Raw genomic sequence first — 13,531 nt, forward strand, 5'->3', positions numbered from 1 at the left:
GCTTTTTTACATTTTTTTTTATCTTTTTTTAAAAATTATTTTATTTTTTTCTTTAGATTTTTCTTTTTATCACATTTTTCTCTTATTTAAGGGTATTTTAGGAAAAAAAAAATTTGTTCACCTCGGAATCAAGAAAAATTTCAATTTTTCGAGCTTTCCCGATTCCGGGTTATATGCCCCTTTTGTTGACGTGTCGAGTATGGAACATTACTCGGGAATCATCGATTACCTAAACCAAACAAGATTTTCATTGATAACCTTGGATGGATAACCAAGGTTATCAAGGATAACCCCAACCAAACGCACCCTAAGTATAATTTCATATAGAGGTCCAGAATTTACCTCATAATTCTGACAATATTTATAGCATGTCATGAGTATGGAGTTTCACTTTAATACATCTAGGGGTGTAATCGAGCCGAGCCGAACTCTTGGATGTTTGAGTTTGGCTTGTTTATAATCGAACCGAGCTCGAGTTTTATTTAACGAATATATTCATGGCTCACGAGCTTATTCGCGCTTTTATCGAGCCTAAACGAGCTTAATAAATATAAATTATAAATTTAAATATTCATTAAAAACTAAATTCTATATTTAAAAAATTTATAATATTCTTGTTAAAATTTATAATTTTATTATAATAAATAAATTTAATATATTTGTCTATGTTTTTCATAAGTAGAGTGTAAAATCTATAAATTCAATATCAAAACTATTATTTTTTTATTTAAAAGTTGATTTATGAGCTTAACGAACATGTTCACGAGCTAACAAACCGAATATTGTGAAGCTTAAGCTTGATTTGTTTATCTTAACGAGTCTCATTAAACGAGTTCAAACGGACTTTTATCGAATCGAGTTTCGAATAGCTCATGAGCGGCTTGACTCATTTACACCCCTAAATACATCTTTTCACCTTCAAACAGATGGATAGTCAACGTTAGGGGATCTGCCAATAGTGTGTGATATGGATTTGAAGGTTGACTTTGCTTACTACAATAGATAGAAATATCAAAATAGTAGAAGTTGGATAAGCTCATAATTCACAAAGTCATCACTATCTACTTGAAAGTAGATCATTATGTAATTTTATAAGAAAATCTTAACCTCTCACGTTTGGAGATTTATTCATGATACTAGGATAGAGTAATATATGGATATACTGTTTAGTTGTTACATGTAAATGAGGATCCCTAAATTTAAGCATTAAATTTAGGAACCAAATTTTTATTAGTGGGAGAAAATATAAGATACGATAATGAAATAATAAGCGATAATACAAAAATAATCTTATAAAATTTTCTAAAAATTTTTAAAATTTTTTTATATTTAAACCAAATTCATATTATATATTTAAGGGGATAGATATGTTTGAAATATCAATTAGCGGGTAATTGATTGAATTAATTAACATAGTTAAAAATCATTAATCTAAGTACGTTTGGTTCAAGTTATCATATATAACCTTAGTTATATAATTACCAAGTAATCACATAACCAAAGTTATGAAAAATAAAACATAACTAAATGTTATTTAATTAAACCTAGATAATGCAAAAAAAATTTATTTATTTAAATGTTTTAATAAATAATCTAATTTAATATTTTACTATATTACCCTTAGTTACAAAACCAACCTAATAAATAACCTAGTTTAAATAACCTAGCTTGAGGTAAAAAGGTTGGGATTATAAATGAGCGATCTATTTATAATTTACAAATAAGTAAAATGTGCCTTTATTTTCAAATTCAATAGAACAATTTAAAAAAAAAACATTTTTTCAAAGATTAAGACAGAAAACAAAAAATCTAAAAGGTTTCACAACGACAGGTCTCTTCCACCGCTAAAATCATTCCATTTTCTGAACTACAAGCGATAAAATTTATCAAACTACAAAGAATATTTTTCATCCTTTTTGCACTTCCCTCGGTAAAATTTTATTTTTATTTAAAGCATAATCTTTAACAACAATAAGAACTTACTATCCAACTCGTTTCTCAATAAAAATAAAAAAACAAAAAAAATTGCTACGGGGCTCATTTTTCATGAACAGATTGGCTTAATAAACAAACTGAAAACAAAAACACAGCCTAAACAAGTCATTCAATTTTTCGTTTTGCAATCAGCAAGTAGATGATTGCAAAATCACACAGAAAAGCATAAAATAAATGCATTGATCTATGGGGACAAGGAAAGATGCACTCGAAAAACTAGTATTTCCACCTGTGGTTATTCTGTGTTCGATTGGCTAATGCGGAAACTCATAATTTGTTCTTTACAGCTAATGCAGTTGCTCTTTTGAAGACTGACCCAGTTATTACACAGACCTCTCTTTGGAACCATAGCACATCCCGATCCAACATTCAATCGATTTTTATCTCATCTTCCATAAATACTATGTTCTTTGTTATTCAACTCTAAAAGAAGTCTGCGTGAGGAGATGGAACTAATTGTACCTTTTGCTTCCATTACCTTACTGACCAGCAATTTCCACTTGTGTTCTTCCTTTTTGCTCAGCAGCTTCATCTTATCCTTGAAATGCCTGCCAATTCAAGGTCGAGTTATATCACCCCTAAATAACAGCAATTAATTCATTTGAGAAATTTTCAGCCAAGTTTCTTGACCCTTAAAAACTACATTCAAAAGTTTTTAATGTGATTTGCGCTGTCTGCATTTGTCTCAAACAAATAAACGGTTGAAATTCATTAGCAGGAGAAAGATATATCAAAAAGGAAATTTGAAACATTTTGTCAATGAGTAAATGGTGCTAATGTTGATGTTGTTAAACAAACTAACCTGCAGAGAGGAACCTTGCATAAGTCCAGTTCTGAGCACATCTGCGAGTGCAACTCAAAAATCTGCCACATTCTCTTGCACTGTGTGCAACCGCCTGGGACTCGCAGTGGACAACTGAAGAAGTGGCGAACAAGCGACTCAAGTCCCTTGCAAGCTGCATATTGGCAGATGGTTTCATCATCCTTAAGCATCTTGCTGCGAGGACCAATTGTCCGGCATCCATCTCTGCAAATATGAATAAGAGCTTCCATTGTTTCATGCAAATGCTTGTACATTTTTTTTTCTTCCGACCTTTTCATTCGATCCTGCCTTCTCTGCATTATAACCATATTTGAACCATTAGATCAGACAACAAACAATCACAGAATATATAATTTTCCAAAGCACAATTGATGAAAGGGAATTACAGAATCTTCCTCTACAAGAGACTCAAGAAGTGTTTGTTCTATACTGGGATTGGTTTTCTTCATTGTTTTCCACCCTTCCGAGACTGAGATGGACTTCAAATCTTTAGTAATTAGTCGTGTGCATACCAAAGAGAGCTGAGGAGCATCACATAGCTGAGCCAGTTGAAGCACATCCACAACATTCTCTGTGGTCAACTCCTGCTCTAGTAGTTTGATGCAAGTACTTTTCAGGGAAGGGATTGCAAATGCATGGGATAATATAAGAAGATGAAGAACAAATTTCTTTATCAACTCTGGTTCATAGCTGCATAATGAAGCTGGAACTAAGATCTAGATGTCATTCACAGAATAAAATGAATACAAAAACCAGCAACTTCACAGAATTTTTACTTCAAGAAACAAATATTTGCTTAGTTAACATAATTCATGAACATCAAATTGCAAAGAGAGAAAGGGGAGCTAACACTAAATATGTTTGCCAATTTAGTTTGATTCTGAGCTATCATTCGTTACAAATCAGTGAAAAATTAATACCTTTTCTCTTAGGTAAAAATATAGATGTGATCTTCTGGAGAGTACAATTTCTTATAATTCCACCAGATGAAAAATTAAACTAGTACAGAGCTAACAGAAATAGATGTTTAAGTAAGTTGATTAGTATTAACATAAGAGGCTAATTACTAAAGTTCACTATGCAAGCAAGTTTTGTGTCCACATTTTGATTTGTAAGTATTGAATTTGTTAAGGTTGAGGATTAAATTACAATAAAATAGTGCTGAAGTGTAATGGTAATCTATCTCAAGATGGAGGAACAACCTAAGGAAAAATAACTCTTATGACTTCCTCAATTAACATAGTATTAGAGCTGGAATTCTTTGCATACCAGCCTTCATTCCATTAATGAGTTCCTCCACATTGAGAGTGTGATTCTTTCTGCACATCGACTCTTCTGTGAGCTTTTCTTGGTGCTATTAAATCCCACGTGATGCGGCTCTAAAGAACATCCACCTTCTAAAGGAGTTTTTTTTTTCCAATTTCATGCTGTTTCTTCAAGATTTTCAATCTCCCAAGTGGATCATCCCACATGAGATATCCCTTCTTGCCCAATTGCAATCTTCTCCATCATCATTGCAGTTTTCTGGTCCTCGTAAAATTTCTAACTTCTTCTCCATGTAGCACCAGTAGATCTGATCTGTGTCAGTTATTTCCAGCAGCGATTCTAACCTGAAGAATCAATCCCAACCGGTACTTTCCAGTAGTAATCTAATCTGCTGTAGATTATTGTATTTCTTAAATTCATGCAAATTCGTTCATCTTTATTTAGTTTTTTTATCAGCAAAACTTTCAGCCAATAATTCATACATCTGCTCAGGCCCACCATCCATTCTACAGATTGTCCAATAGAAAACTCTCAGCCAACAAGTTTTAGATTTGTTCTTCTATATTTCCTTTGCAGTAACTCTTATTCCTTGAACATTTTATGACACTTCTTCAAGTTCTTGCTAATATTTGAATCTGAGTTAAATCATTCAGCAACATTCAGCATGGTGACCTCAATTTTTCTGAAGATAGAAGTGCGGATCTGCCGCCAGACCTTGTGCATCAATTGTTTGTGATTTCCTCTTCATGTCTTCATGTCTTGGAGGATGATCAGTGATGCAATCTAAAGCATTCCGTGCCGTCTGTCTTGAGGGCACACCTTCTAGCACTGGCCACACTATTGATACCAAAGTTCAAAATTTAGAGCTGGACTGAAGTTTCAGTCCTTGATTGGAACAATACTGTTTTGGTATCATGCCGATGTTTCAACACATGGCGCCGGTAATGAATTGGAGTTCAAGAAATAACAAGATGAAGCATAGGAAGGAGATCAGTGTTGTGTCAAGTATGGTATTAAATCTTATACTATGCATGGCAAACAGTCAAAATATATCCTTTGGTAAATTATCGAATCTCGATATCACTTAGCACATATAATGTATCGTTCCTTTGCTTCATGTCCTTCCTTCTTCAACCTCCAATCTGTCACCAACACCATGAATCAAAGCGTCAGCACGATATTGGAACATTATCTTTCTGGTCAAAGATCGAAACTACAACATGGCTTGACGTTTCGCCCAAACACAGTATGAGATTTCAAACAATAGTTGATACACCAATTTAAGAATAAAATTCCTTCCTTTGGTGGCATAAATGCACCATCCGGTCTATGCCATCTGTAGGTGCTTTTATTGTTTGAATGGCGAATATTCTTTAGTCAAAAATTTAGATTCAAAATTCAGGAGCTTTAGAGTATGTCTGGTAATATTTTCCTTTTATTGATCTTAAATCTTCATCTCATTTTGTGAGTCTCTCTCTGAAGAGGATCCCTCTCATTTGTTGAAGGTGTTGATCAAGTCATTATTCCAAAACCATTGTCACATTCTTCAGTTTCCTTCATACCCATGTTTTCTTTGAGCTTAATATCTGGTAGCAAACTCATTAACTTGCCATTTTTTTAATAACCTACTACTGATTCTGCTTCACGGAGAGCACTTGGTATAGAGCAAGAGCTTCGAAGATTATATCAGTTGACTATGGTTGTGGATTCATCTACTAGATGGCAACTCCACTCCATTTTAAATCTATAATTGTCTAGGTCCTAGCCACCAAACCTAGTAAAGGTAGTGTCCTTAGTTTGTCCAATTTTTAGAATCTTGAATGTGAGTCCTATTAGTTAAAACAATATTCTCAATCCTCCTTCCCACCAGCTACGAAATCACTCTTTTCTTTACTACATTAAGATATTTGGAATCCGAGTCATTTTTAGGCTTTAAGCACTTTGTTGCCTACAAGATGACTACTCTAGAATGATGACTTTTCTCATAGGAAAAGCATTCTATCGCTTTTCTAATACTCAATTTGGGGATTAAAGCTATGAAAATCAACAATGCCAAAGAATATTTCTTTCATAATTTTCAATCCTTTCTCTCATGCCAAAGTGTCCTCCGTCAATTTTCATGTTATGGGAGTTCCTCTTAAGTTTTGAAATAATGTCATTTTCTCTGCATAAAACCTCATAGATTGCATGCCTTATTCTACTCCCCAATCTCTTTCATAGTTCTTTTCCCTCGTGAGGCACTTTACTTTCACCTCGTGCATTACTTATTTTTATTCATCTTTTCTATTTAGTTAGAAATAACTTATTGTTGAATTTGTCAAGTGAATCTTTTTTATTAACCTTACATGTAAAAGGGGTATTAATGCTACTCTTTTAAGTCAATATATCTGTATTTCTACAGATATAACCTCTTAATGCAAGGATCAAAATCTCCGACCATGTTGGAGTTTCAATGTTTGATTCCAATGATACTATTTGGTACCATATTGATACTCCAATGCATGATATCAGTGGTGGATTGAAGGTTCAAGAAGGAAGGAGATGAAGTAGAGGAATGAGATATTATGCCAAATGTTATCCAGTTCCGGTAACTTACTAGAACAATACGTTTCGCCGGTTTCACTAGATACGGTACTAGATTTCAAATCGTGTCTGACTGTATTCATTTCTTTGGCAAATCATCCATCTATTCTTGAGTTTGTTGCAAAGATTTTTCCAATTTTCATTATTGTTATTCTAATTCCTACTCCATTATTTGTCCCTATTTCACTATCTTCTTTATGGCCCTTGGCTATAATCTTTGGAAAGGAATCTTAAAGATTCTACAATATCTCAATAATATTAAGAAAGGGGTATATTGTGAATTGGACACTTCCTAACATATAAGAGTTCTATGTCAAGATATTTGGTTCTTCTTGGAGACAACTTAATATCTCAAAAAAGAAAGAAGGAAATTAGTGTGGCCAAATCAAGTGCGAAAGTTAAGTGATATTCCTAGTAAACCGATAAAGTTATATTGTGCTGATTAAGCTATCATCCACAATACTTCCAATTCTATTTTTTAGAAGAGGATGAAATATATTGAGATTGATTGTCACTTTATCCAAACAAAAATCTAGTTTAAGAGGATCCTTATCTTTTTTGTTAGCTCCAAGAATTAACTAGCATATTTGCTTACTAAATATTTGAAATATATTAGAATTGATTATATTTATAAGTTTGGATTTTATAATATTGATGAACAATCTTAAGAAGTGTTGAAAACTAAATTAAATATAGAAAGGTTCAAGAGTGTAAGCATACCAACATGAGGGGTGTATACAGAAAAGAACAATAATCATAATTTTTGACAGGATATACAACAATGAGTTAAAAAAACTAGCAAAGCAATTAAATTTATGAAACAATATACAACAATGGAAAATAAATAATAATAATAAGGGCATAAATGCATGTAGGCTTGCAAAACAGAAAAATTATAAAATTAAAGAGAAAAAATGTCGCACACTCACCAAGCAGAGTAAAGGAACCGCACAAATGTACGAACACCTTCTGAAGGCACACCAGGTATTTTTATCTTTCGAATCCTCTCTTTGATTTTTGCTTGCTCTAACATATTTTTCAAGATAGGCGATGCATTTGCCTGACCAATATGTGAGATTACCAACGAATAAAAGTCAATTAATAATGTTATATCTATTGCACATTGATGGTTTTAGAAATTTGTCATCAATGTAAATCAAACTACTTAACCAAACCAAGGTTTTTCTGATATATAGTTGTTAGAGGAGTTAAACTTATAAGGGTATCTTAAGTCATGTATAGTGGGTTTAGTAGGTTTATAAATTGAGTCTCTATATACTATGTAATAGATGACATTTCAAAATAAGCAATACAATTCAATTCTTACGACTTGAACATAGTATCTAGGCTACCTATTTATGCATGGGTTTCTTCTATAATAATCTCTTATGAAAATGTCATATGCAACATCCAAAGTTGCTGATTTCATCTACAACCTCCTTTAACCTTTTGGATCAGTCTCTCTACATCCTCCTCAAGTGAGTACACGTATCCCTCTTCATGTTAAGCCAATGTCCAAGCCTTCTTTCACTCGTCATTCCTCTCTTCCTATGCTTAATGGTAAATGAATCCTTCTCCTCCATGGCTGTCACAACCGTTGAGCCATCCTCCATTTCCTCCCCTCATTTTGATGAGCTAGCTGTGACACTGTTGGTTAATTAGGGCATATCCCAGAGTTTAGTGGCATAAGGTGTGTGCGCTTTTGTTGTGTGATATTATGCACTGAGTCAATATTAGCATCCAGTCTATAAACACAGGTTTCTTCTCCAATGTTATTATCCACCAACACCACCTCCATTTCCTTAGAACACTGCTGGTTTCTCCTCCCTTGAAGGCTCAATTCCTCCCAACTTGAATCTTGCTTAGTGTCTTGATGGCCTCACCCTCTAACCTTGTCAACCTATCCCTTTCATCCTTTGGAACCTCTACCATTTCTTACTTGTCCAAGAACTGCATCCAAACTATTGCAGCCAATATCCACCAATCAGATGTTCACAATAGAGGCACAATCAGGGCTTGTTTTCTCCCTAAGCAACTGAATAGATTTATTGTTCACCAACATCATGACTGCGCCAATTCCAATAGGCACAAGCCATCCCTTTGACGCCAAATCTAGCAGTATAACAAAGCTACCACACCGTTTTTGGTTGTTCATATCTTTTGCATTTGTTCTCTTATATATTTCTTAACTGCCTTAGTTTATTTTTGTGTTCTTGATTATCCTTTCACTCCTACCGACGTTTTCTTTCATCTATGATTGTCAATATATAATCTTTTATGTTCTTTTTCAATAATCAACAAGATTTCTTTGGTCCTGACCTTATCCTAGCATCATTTCCTTCTGAAGTCTTCCCCACTTGGTTCCTTTTGCACTTGTTTCTCACAAGATGTTATTCATAGTCAACCATAGGACACCTAGTTGAGTGTATTCCTTCTCCCTTTCCACATGTTGGTCATGTATTGCACCACTATAGGGAGAAACCCACTCAGATGACTTATTTCTTAGGGTCTCTTCCGATCCTTTCAGCGAGACCCTTATTGAATGATTCCTTCTATTTCTTTATTGTGTTGTGTTCTAGTTTGTATGGCAAGGAAAAGTTCATTCAAAAAAGTTATTCTTGGGGTTTCCCATTATCCTCCCTTCTTGCTAATGAGTTGATTTGTATTAAAGGAATTGATGGTTGCATGCTCCATCAAAGCTTTCTTTCCCCTACATGCAAATCTTAGTTTAGCTTTTCTCATGAGAGACTTCTAGTTTATGTAATAAGGTAAACATGGATAGCATCTATGATCTAAGCTGAAGGAAGAGTATTAGAGGTATAAGAGTTATTTAAGTATTTTAAATCATGTAGTGACTTTAGCTCCATATATAATGTTTTCGATTTAGGTCTTTAGGCTGGATCCTAAATTGGAGCAAAAAGAAAAAAAAAAAAGTGATATCGCTCATTCCAAGTGGCTCAATATCACGAGCCCCACGGCTAAATATAGGCAAGTAAATCACGACGGCCATTTTGCCCTAGCACAATGGCTATTTGCATGGGAGGAGGTCAGGCACCCAACGAGTTATTTTACACTCGTTGGGAATTGACCCCGAGACCTATTGGAGCAAACATCTATGCAGACATCAATTACGTCAACCCGTGGGGGCATGGTTGGATCCTAAATGAACACTGTAATAGATGTCATTTGATAATACGTGCCCATAACATCAACAATGGTGACTAACTAAATTAAGATTAAACATAAGGAATCTGATATACTCACAAGAATACTTGAATGCGCCATAATGAGATCCATATCTTCAGTGAGAATGCGAACATCAGCTTCATATCCTTCACAGAAAAGCTTGTCCCAAGCCTCCCTTGTTTCTTTAGGCACAAAACAATAATCTTTAAAAATTTTGGAATATTTTTTTGCACCACAAGTATCTCTGGCTGGGAGTGGAGGTGGTGGTGGAATGCTACCACTAGTTGATTGATATTTGAATGAATTTGGAACACTAAAACTTTTGGATGAAGTGTTCCCTACTGGAAATAGGTTAAATAGTCCATCACACAAATGCTCATTTAATAAGAGTTGTGGAGAATCTAGGTCAAGGCATGCCATTGACTTCTCTTCTTCTTGGACTTCCCCTGAGATGTGCAGGGACAAATCTGAAATTTGAAAGTTGTATTAAACATATTCTCCTTGCATTTTGCATCTTGCTTCTCTTATTACTTAAAATTTTCATAATATATGTGTGTGTGTAACATCTCCGAATATCAAAATTAGTCCTGAAATAGGAAGCCATGAAACCTCAAAATTGAGTGGACAAAATCAATCAAAAGTGAGAAGTTCAGATGTTTCAGCAAACTATATGAGTTCAAGGACCCATGAAAAGTGACCTCACAATGAGGTCCCCTTCCCTAGTGAAGTGATCACATAATTGATTGCAATAAGTCCATCCACAATGCACGTCCAATGATTACTTATGAACGAAATTAGTTGATCAAAATGTTTGATTGAAATTGGAAAAGCAAAATCATGTTCTTCAAGTAAGGGAGCATGCAGAAGACTAACTTTAATAAATAGAGAGAGAGAGAGAGAGAGAGATAAAATAACATATCTAGAAAACATGTAGACTATCATTTACCAGGTAATGTAATTACTTTCTGATTCCTTACTATATCTTAACAAAGAGAGGTCCAATTGAGTTTTCAATAAAGCTTAGATGACTGCAGCAGTTAATTGACATTTGATGCAAGCGTCTTGAACTAACTTGATAGAAAGCCATGGTAGTCCTTCCAGAATCTTAAATTGAAGGGAAATACAATTACTTTGTGCTCTAACAAAAATAATTTTTGTAGAAATATTTTAGCCAAATTTGTAAATTTGGTAACTCAGTCAGTCATACTGTAAAATTGTCTATGTTAGTAGTTAAGAAACAACATGTTTTAAAAAATTAATGTAAGATCGATCAAAAAATACTATTAGGATGACTATAAAAGACATTATTAAAAAAAAAAACTATACAAGATCAACTAGGTAAAATAACAAACATAGGCACATATGGCATAGATATGTTCATGCATAAACAACAAATTTATACTTCTTGGTATCAGGATGACATGAAGAAAAGAGATCATTCAAACTTAGTTACTATAAACAACAAGGAGAAAGAATTACTCTATTGCAAATTTGCAAGTAAATTCATTAAAGCATCTTTCCAGGATCAAAATAGGTATTGAAATTAAGTTTTCAGTAGAAAGATTGGACTTCTCTCTTCTTAATTTTTAATCCATTCCTCCTTCAAAATCAGACTACCAAAAGGAAATTAAGGAAAAAGATTAGTCCATATATCTTCTTTACTGTGAACAACATGTAGAAAGGATGCTACTGCAATCAAGCAAACTCAAGAATTAAAACCTCACGGCGGGATCACAATATTAACACATGAATTTCACTAATACCATTTACGACAACAGAGTTACGAATATAAAATTTTTCATATGAGAAAGAAACTTCAAAATATCAGTTCCCAGAAACAGCAAGTATCCTTGCACCAGAAAAACGGATACAGGACTCGTCATACAGCGACAACACACACGCGAAGTGACAGTAATAACTGAGAGAAGCGAAGAAAAAATTGTGGAAAAAGCCAGGAGAAACTAAGAGACAAAATCCAACGGAACACATACGATTGGATCTTTTATATTGTTCCATGGAACCAGAGAAGAGACAAAAATATATATATGATCAACCTCAGGTCGGTCAGAGCCAGCAAAAATACCCCAAAATTGAAAATTTTAACTCGCAATTAAACTCTACCGTTTCCAAAAGGGGAAGAAAAAAGAAGAGAAGCAAAAGGCAAGGGAAATGATCAGACAGGATGAGACGGAACGCATACCTTTGGATCTCCCTAAGATCGGCTGAAGATTGAGGTGCATCTCCGTGCACCATGCGGGATTTGGGGAAGGATTAGATATTGCGAAGATTCGCAATGGATTGAGAACCGAGGAGGAGGACGAAAAGGAAGAGGAAAGGACAGGTAGTGGGAAGGCGGCCGACCATGGCGTGTGACGCGATGCAGAGAACCACGTATGGAGCTGGAGACCCAGCAATGGGACTATGGGAGAAGAAAGCAGGCATTGAGTTGTTGCCTCTTGGAGCGTCACTACCACTTTTTGGCCGCCTCCTTGCCATTTGTAATTTTCTTTCAAATGAAATTTCATTTGGCTTTTTTCCTAAAAAGCTTAGGTCCTTTTCCAAGTCTTCGCCACATGTAGTAATAATGAGTGATTTAGCCCTTAGGGCATAGCGCAGATGATGAGCGCATGATATCTTTGATGTAATGGTCAGGGGTCGATTCTCAGGAACTGACGACCTGGGGTTTACCCCGTCATGCACCTATGGCCTGTGTACCTATATGAACCTCCTTCCATATCCATAGGGCCGGCACTAGGAGGACCGCTAAGGTAACGGATCTACCTTTTTAGTAGTTATATGTGATTTAACTTAATCATCTTTTACCGTATGATATGCTAGGGTTGCCACATTGATATGCTATAACAATACAAAACTATTTTTTTATATATAAAATAAATATTTGAAGGCATAAATTTGAGGGCAAAAGCCTGAGCTAGGCATTTCAATTAAGTGTAAGAGCAGAAATTTGATAACTCATAATGATCTAAGTATCATTTTGGAGGTGGGGCAATGCAGCAAGGGTTTGATTTTTATATAGCACATTCTCAAATGTCGACGGTACTTGGACTATAGATGATGTTGGATCGTTGGATGGTTGATATTTATTTTTCAGATTTATCTTGATAACTGAAAAAAAATTTATAGAATAAATCGATATCTTCAAAATTATTCAGATGATAAAACTTAAATATTTGCATTATAAAAAAAATATTTTGGAGGCATACATTTGAGAGTGTCCTATGTGTTAATAAAATTTAGATGGTGAAATATTTAAAGTATCCATATCAGATATCCTATTTAAATTTTTTGATAGGATATTAAAAATATTTTTACATCAGTTACACTATCTATTTCTTAAATTATGTATTTATGATCAGCACTTCTCTAAATTTAGGGAATAGATTTCATTCTCTAAACATTATAGAAGAAAGAGAAGAAATAGGAAAATTGATGTATGATATATTGAAAAATGGATATCTAAATTTAATAAAATATCTTTTATACTCTAAATTATTCATTTTAGATAGGAAAATTTATATGAATGTTATAATTTTAACAAGCTTCAGTCCTAATTTGACAAGGGATTATTTATTAGATACCTAAAGGAATCCAATGGGATTGCTCATCGCACAATGTGAAACTAAAGTTGGGCTTGATGAGATTCGAGGTGAACCACAT

General features: G+C 34.2%; 1 protein-coding gene across 4 annotated transcripts; it reads right to left on the bottom strand.

Annotated features, from left to right (window-relative positions):
- Positions 1 to 2,073: 2,073 nt before the first annotated feature.
- Positions 2,074 to 12,328, bottom strand: LOC122005709 (BTB/POZ and TAZ domain-containing protein 3-like). Of its 4 annotated transcripts, none has more exons than XM_042560844.1 (6): positions 12,054 to 12,328; positions 9,932 to 10,299; positions 7,597 to 7,727; positions 3,205 to 3,508; positions 2,798 to 3,111; positions 2,074 to 2,543 (listed from the first exon to the last, which is right to left on the bottom strand). In XM_042560844.1, exons 1-6 carry the CDS (start codon positions 12,091 to 12,093, stop codon positions 2,381 to 2,383), a joined length of 1,320 nt encoding a protein of 439 aa, XP_042416778.1. In that variant the 5' UTR covers positions 12,094 to 12,328; the 3' UTR covers positions 2,074 to 2,380. The 4 variants fall into 4 exon arrangements, with proteins under 4 accessions (XP_042416778.1, XP_042416776.1, XP_042416779.1 ...); XM_042560842.1 differs by having other exon boundaries at positions 9,932 to 10,320; XM_042560845.1 differs by lacking the exon at positions 12,054 to 12,328 and adding an exon at positions 11,845 to 11,884.
- Between the last annotated feature and the right edge of the window lie 1,203 nt (positions 12,329 to 13,531).

This window comes from Zingiber officinale, chromosome 7B (assembly GCF_018446385.1).
Source record: "Zingiber officinale cultivar Zhangliang chromosome 7B, Zo_v1.1, whole genome shotgun sequence".
In the NCBI taxonomy this organism is placed as follows: Eukaryota; Viridiplantae; Streptophyta; class Magnoliopsida; order Zingiberales; family Zingiberaceae; genus Zingiber; species Zingiber officinale.